This window comes from Ursus arctos, chromosome X, assembly GCF_023065955.2.
Source record: "Ursus arctos isolate Adak ecotype North America chromosome X, UrsArc2.0, whole genome shotgun sequence".
Taxonomy (NCBI): domain Eukaryota; kingdom Metazoa; phylum Chordata; class Mammalia; order Carnivora; family Ursidae; genus Ursus; species Ursus arctos.
This window is the reverse complement of record NC_079873.1, coordinates 121,134,319-121,141,932: the sequence shown is the minus strand read 5'-3', so window position 1 is coordinate 121,141,932 and position 7,614 is coordinate 121,134,319. Positions and strand designations below refer to the sequence as shown.

The 7,614-nt window shown below is 37.1% G+C and overlaps 1 protein-coding gene across 1 annotated transcript; it reads left to right on the top strand.

Moving 5' to 3' along the window:
• Positions 1-807: 807 nt before the first annotated feature.
• On the top strand, positions 808-1,746 carry LOC113271025 (olfactory receptor 13H1-like). The gene has a single exon (XM_026520680.2). The coding sequence runs from the start codon at positions 808-810 to the stop codon at positions 1,744-1,746; it is 939 nt and encodes a 312-aa protein (XP_026376465.1).
• Positions 1,747-7,614: the final 5,868 nt, after the last annotated feature.

Here is a 7,614-nt window from a genome sequence, read left to right as displayed (position 1 = left end):
TTGGAACATGGTGAGCACAAGAAGAGACAGTGCGAGATAAGGTTGAGGTCAGATCATTTAGAGTCTTGTAGGTCATGGTAAACAGGTTAGATTTTATTCCAAGGCGAATTAGAAGCCCTAGAGTGGTTTTAAGCATGGGAAAGATATGGTGATAATTATGTATGTTTGTTAAAGGTTTCTCTGGCTGTTGTGTGGAGAATAGACTAGAGAGAGGCAAGAATAGAAGTAGGGAGGCCAGTTAGTGGATGGTGGCTCTGACTAGATAAATGTTGGGCTTGGATATGGAGATTTATAGGTAGATTTAAAATATATTCAGAAGGAGGAGCCAATAGGACTCAGTGATTGATTGGATGTGCAGGGTGAGGAAGAAATGAAAGTGAACTGGCCACAATTTTATATCATGTAGATGAACCAGCTAAAAACAAATTTCAGGCTAATATCTGTAGCAGGGAGAAAACAATTAGCAATTTTATGATTCAAGTCTAATTATATTTGAGCAGTAAATTGGCATGGTTTCTTTAAGGGAAGGTTCAAAGCATGTTTTAGGTGGAGTCCAACCCCCCTCATTCTATAGATGAGGGAATTAAGACTTACAACGGACTGCACTACTTTGCAGATTAATTCTGTGATGTGTATGACTGTTTTATCTCCCAAATTAGAACACAAACTTCTAAACAGTATCATTTCTTTTGTAGACATCTTTTCCTAATATCACCTGACATAGGTCTGAGGACACAGCAGACCCTCAATAAATGTTTCTCAGATTAAAATAAGTTGAATTTCTTCTTTCTCAGCAGATTGAAGAAAATGGATATTTTGGTTACTGGTAATGGCAGTGAAGTGACAGAATTCATCCTGGTGGGTTTGTCCAATCATCCAAAATCCCAGATTGCCTTTTATTGCACCATGGTAGCAGTCTACCTAATCACATTGGTGGGTAACAGTCTTATCATTGTCATGGTTAGAGTTGATGGCCAGCTTCATACCCCTATGTATTTTTTCCTAAGCAACCTGTCCTTCCTCGATATCTGCTACTCTAGCAATTCGGTGCCTTTTTTGTTGTTCAATGGTTTAAGAGACTACCCCACCATTTCCTATAATAGCTGTTATGCTCAGATGACCATTGCTCTTTTTCTGGGTATGACAGAGTGTCTGCTCCTTGCTGTCATGGCTTATGATAGATTTATTGCAATCTCTAATCCCCTGCGTTACACCATCATTATGAACAACCGAGTTTGCATACAGTTGGCCACAGTGACCTGGGCCAGTGCCTTTCTTTTAGCAATAATACCGATCATTGCAATTCCTGCCCATTTTTGTGGACACAATGTCATCAATCATTTTACCTGTGAGGTGCAGGCACTGTTGAAGCTCACCTGCTCAGACAGCCCAGCCAGACTTATTCTGGGTCTGGTCATTGGCATCTTCACACTGCCCCTGCCTTTCACCTTCATTCTCATCTCCTATACTCGCATTGTGGTTGCTGTGCTAAGGATCCACTCTGCAGAAGCCAGGCTCAAAGCTTTCTCCACCTGTGGATCCCACCTGACTGTCGTCACCATATTTTATGCAGCAGCCATCTACATGTACCTGAAACCTCAGTCAAGGGAATCCCAGGACCATGGTAAAGTCATCTCTGCATTTTATGGCATTGTAACCCCTATGTTGAATCCTTTCATTTACACCTTGAGGAATAAAGATGTGAAAAATGCCCTAAGAAAAATGATGAGGAAGAAAGAATCCTAAAAAGGACATGAATATCCCATGGAAGTTCATCTGACCAACAGGTTGACATGGACTTGTAAAAAATAACAAGGTATAAATACTAAACAATATTTTAGTAAGGTCATTTGTTTCAAATGCATTTTTTTTCTATTTCCAACAGGCCTGTGATAAAGAACATCCCACCACTGAAAAAGGCATGTTAAACATCTATAATGCGATCCATTTAAGTAATAAATTATACAACAGACTTGTGGGGGAATTTATAAAACAAAATAGTAATTAGTATGTTTTAATCCTATGTAGTTTTATGTTGTTTTACTGAATGAGAAATATTTCAGTATTCTAAGATCTCTTTTGTAGAGAAGAAAGAACAAAGTTGCAAAATGGACAACTGTTCTCTCAATGGTTTTTGTATGAGGTATATCATTATCCAAGCTTCAGAGTGATGAATGTGAGTGGGTAGAGAAGAAAATTACTAAACTTCCACTTAAAAGGTCTTCTGATGAAGAAAGAAGCCCTTGAAGACTGTGTAGATACTGAAGGCCAGAAATGATGACCCTATGGAACCTACAATTATATGTCTTGATAAGTAGATAGGGCTCCATTTTCTCTGTCAACATACCCTACTCCTGAATAATTGCATGCAGCTTCTAAAGTGGACCTCACAAACAGCAAATTTAGCTCCTTTAAAACTCCTTTAAAAACCAACAAATGTGTACTGTATTTTTGGAATATAAAAATTATAGTGTTCATTGTTTTTAAATACAAGAGGCAGGTAGAGAAAAAAGGAAAAATCACCTATCATCCCCACAACTCAATGGGGCTTGCATGGGTTTTAGAATCAGCAAACATGTATTTAAGTCTGCCACTCACGGTTGTGTGGGATTTAGTTCGTTCCTTTCCATCTCTCAGCTTCAATGTTCTCATCTGTGAAATGGGAATTATAAGAGTGCCTACCCCACAAAGTTGTTCTGAGAATGAAATGAGGCAATGCATGTTAAATTTTTACCATAATGCTTGGCATGTGGTGGACACTGAATATATGTCAGCCAAAAAAGAAAAAACTGTCAGTCCACTCTCTAACTTCCATACCCATTGTATCAGTGTTCATTTGCCTGTCTGTACTAATAATAACTGTATCATTTTAGATTAATTCACAGTAATATGTCAGACTGAAAAAATAGGTTCTCACTGTTGTCGTATTAGAGATGAGGTTGAATGTTTCCCGTGTTAGTTGATCACTTGTGTTTTAAGAGTCAGGGTCTTTGTCATTGAGTCAAAATGACAATGAATCAGTCCAATTTTGGAAACAGAAAATGCTGTAGTCGGTTACTTGTGGCTAATAAAAAGCCCCCCAAATCATTTTGACATTGATTGACTCCACCACTGTTTCCAGATACATCCTGATAGGCAGATCCCCAGTCTGATCCATTCTATTTCACTCTGTAAGCAAGCGATTAATACCTAATTGGTCAACAACACAAGTTGACAGAAGGCTATTGTAAATGAAAACAAAAATAATAAAAGTGGTGGGGTGCCTGGGTGGCACAGCGGTTAAGCGTCTGCCTTCGGCTCAGGGCGTGATCCCGGCGTTATGGGATCGAGCCCCACATCAGGCTCCTCTGCTATGAGCCTGCTTCTTCCTCTCCCACTCCCCCTGCTTGTGTTCCCTCTCTCGCTGGCTGTCTCTCTCTGTCAAATAAATAAATAAAATCTTTAAAAAAAAAAGTGTGGGAACCCCAACAGAGAACTCTTTAGAAAGGTAATTTATGGTGTTATGCAAATTTTATTGTACCATTACCGATTTAACCTTGAACAAATTCTTCTGTAAGTTTTATTTCTGGCATTTCTAATAATTTTCATTTAACCTAAAGCACTCCTGAAATAAAAGGGAAGGTACTAATAATTAACTAAAAAGACATGGTGAGCAGATAAAGTCAAACACTAGAGGGAAGAAACAAATGTGATTCCTCAAAAGGAGGGGAAAAAAGGAGCAAAACTGCACCTAATAATTATTGGAGTTTGATCATTTTCATTAGGGACTAAGGAGAGGTAGAGAAGAACAAGCAATGAGATGTGACTTTTGCTGACAGAGAGAAATTTATCGGGGAGAAACAGGGACCTTTTTTAGCTGCAAAAGAAAATTAGGTGAACTAATGTCTTCCCTTTTGATTACCTCAGGAAGACGTTAGACAGGGTTCTCTCTAGAGAGAAATATGTTATATCTGGAAATGGAGAACAAGCTGTGGGAAGATTTCTGACACAAAGTCAAGACTGGATAAATAGAAAGTGTAAGAGATTGTAAGAACAACTAATCAGAGATGCATGTGTAAGGTGGTTTTCTATTAAATGTGTATCGTGAACATTGTCTTCTTCAAATCTCCCTTGTATTACTAAGTAAACACGTTTGAGTTATAATAAATAGGAAATGCTTTGGAACTACCTATGCCTTAGGAAATCTTTCAATTTCTTATCTCTGCCAAGCAGCACTTATGACTTGCAGCTGATAATGGGTAACTCTGCCTCCCCACACACCATCTTCTCATGAGGTATGCCAAAATCACAAGGTGACATCTTAGAAGGTTGAACTGACCCCTTAAAAATTGACATAACTGAGAAAAGAGCTTCATGCTGTTTACTGGCAGCAGCAGAGTGAAGAAAATGCACTTGAGAGCCCACCTGGAAGTGTTCAAAAGAAAGAAATTTATATTTTTTCAAAAGCTAAAAATATATCATTGAGTTTTGAGTGAATTTGTCAACACCAGTACTAAGTAATAAGAAAATGAAGTTAATTATCTGCAAAGTGTTCCTTGAGTTTCTACAAGTCATGAAAGCAGAGCTATTAAATCTTGTATGTTCATCATATGGAAAGGAGCACACAGAAAATTGTTCATTTATTCCTGCTATATTTTTACTGTTGTTTTGATTAAAATAGTCACCAGATAAAGTTTTTCACTAATATATTTGAGTCAATGGCCCTGTATACCTGTATTTGCCATCCCACATATACATAAAGACATGAACACACAGACTTTATGTTAGAAAGACCTCGTTTGAATTCAGACTTTTGAGATTTAAAAGACCACTTCATAGGGGTGCCTGCCTGGCTCAGTCAGTAGAGCATGCGACTCTTGACCTCAGAGTTGTGAGTTCAAGTCCCATGTTAGGCATGGAGCCTACTTAAAAATAAGATTTAAAAAAACCACTTTTTAGCTCTGCAACCTTGGGTACATCACTTTAATCTCTCTGATACCCTCATCTTTATCTATGCAGTTGATAATAATAGTAATAGTCTTTACAAAAATAATAATAGTCTCTACTTCATAGGGTTGCTATGAGGATCAAATAAGATAAACCACATAAAACAGCTAGCATAGTATTGTCAAATGGGAAGCAAATGAAAATGATAGCTATTTTTACTATTCTTATCATCACTAATATTACATAACTCTGGCACCAGAGACGCCTGTATACTGAAATGCCCAGTTTATTCTGTGTGCGGCAATGTTATTACACTGTACTTGGCCGAAGCCCATACCTGGAATTATGGAAAGCATACACAGGCTTGTATGTATCTCTGGCTGTAAGTGTTGGAGGTTATTTAGCATTTTTTCTCTTTTTATTCCTTATTTTACTTATTCAAAACAAAACATATTGAGTATCTTCATGTGTTAAGTAATTTGCTAGCATTGGGAATTCACAGTGAAAAAGACAAAGTTCCTGACCTTAGGTACTAAACACTTTAATAGAAAAATAGATATTAAACAGATTATCACATATATAAATAAAAGACTTTTAAAAGCATGATAAGTACTTGGAAGGAAACAAACAGGAAGCAGGAGTGATGTGTGAGATCTATTTTGAATCAGATGGTAAGATAAGATTTCTCAGAAGTAATATTTAAACTGAAACTGAAGATCCATTAGATGCTATTGTGAAGTTTGAAGAGTTGAGGAAATGAGTGTACTAGAACAAGGGAAAAAATAAAAAGGCCCTGAAGAAAGAACTGGGCATGTTTAAGGAACAAAAAGGAGACTCTTAACTCTAGGAAACAAACTGAGGGTTGCTGGAGGGGAGGTGAGTGGAGGGATGGGGTGATGGGCATTAAGAGGGCATTTGATGTAATGAGCACTGCGTGTTATATGCAACTGATGAATCGCTAAATTCTACCCCTGTAACTAATAATACACCATATGTTAACTAAATTGAATTTAAATTAAAGAAAGAAGACAAGTGTAGCTACAGCTATGTGAGCAAGGGGATGGGTAGGTGGTATAACATCCTTCCTTCCTTCCTTCCACAACAGGTAAACACAAACACACAAATGTATGTTTAATAAAGATATACAGAAAAAGATGAAGAGACAGAGAGGAACTTATTGTGTGTACCAGGCATTGTTCTAGGCTTTTGGGATACATCAATGAGTAAAAATGTCTCCATACTCATGAGGCTTATGTTATAGTGCAGGAACATAACCCATAAACATAAATCACATGGTATGTTTCTAAAAAATAAAGCATGGTAACAGGGATAAGGAAAGATAAGATAGGCACTTCAATTTTAAATAGGGTGATCAGAAAAGCCCTAACTGGGACTGGAGGAGATAATGCTAAGTGAAGTAAGTCAAGCAGAGAAAGATAATTATCATATGGTTTCACTCATTTATGGAACATAAGAAGTAGGAAGATTGGTAGGAGAAAAAAGGGAAGAAGAAAGGGGGTTAAACAGAAGGGGGAATGAACCATGAGAAACTATGGACTCTGGGAAACAAACTGAGGGCTTCAGAGGGGAGGGGAGTGGGGGAATGGGATAGGCTGGTGATGGGTAGTAAGGAGGGCACATATTGCATGGTGCACTGGGTGTTATACACAACTAATGAATCATCGAGCCTTACATCGAAAACCGGGGATGTACTGTATGGTGACTAACATAATATAATAAAAAAAATATTAAAAAAATAAATAATAAATAAAAAAATTTTAAAAGAACTGAAAAAAAAGAGAATTTGGAATTTGAACAACAAGGGGAAAAGTATGTGAATATACAGGAAAATAATATTCCAGGCAAAGGTGCTAAAACAGGAGAATGCATCATGTGTTTGAAGAACACCAAGGAAGCTATACGGCTGGACAGGAGTGAACCAAAAGGAGAAAAGCAGCTGATGAACTCAGAGAAGAACAAGGGATCGAATTGCATAGGTACTTCTTGAGTGCTGTAAGGACTTCAGCATTTTGTAAAAGCTTTATTAGGACATAATTCACATGCCAGAATTTCACCATTTTAGGTTGCACAATTCAATGGCATTTAGTGCATTGAAGAAAATGTGCAATCATCACTACTATCTGATTCCAGAACATTTTCGTCATCCCAAATAGAAACCCTGTACACATTAGCCATTACTCCCCATTTTTCCTTACCCCCAGCCTCCAGCAACCAAAAATGTACTGTCTCTATGAATTTCCCTATTCAAGACATTTTAAGTGAAATCATACAATATGTGGCTTCTTTAACTTAGCATAATGTTTTCAAGGTTTTTATGTTGATTAATGGTTTATGGCTGAATCATGTTCCATTATATGGATATACCAAAGTTTATATATTCATCCAGTCCTTATCTCTTTGTTTTCAGAAATAATAAACTTCAGGATGGAAATACACGTGTATCTGCAAAACTAGAGAAATATGGGAACCCATAACACAACAATATGAAGTTTCTTATTTCCCCACATCTTAGCCAATGCAACAAGTTGTTCACCTACTTTATTACAGCCATCTTAGTGGACTAAAATTGGTATCTCATTGTGATTTTGACTTGCATTTTCCTAATAACTAATGATGTTGTGCATCTTTTGTTTTAGTTTTAGTTTTAGTTTTATTATGTTCAGTTAG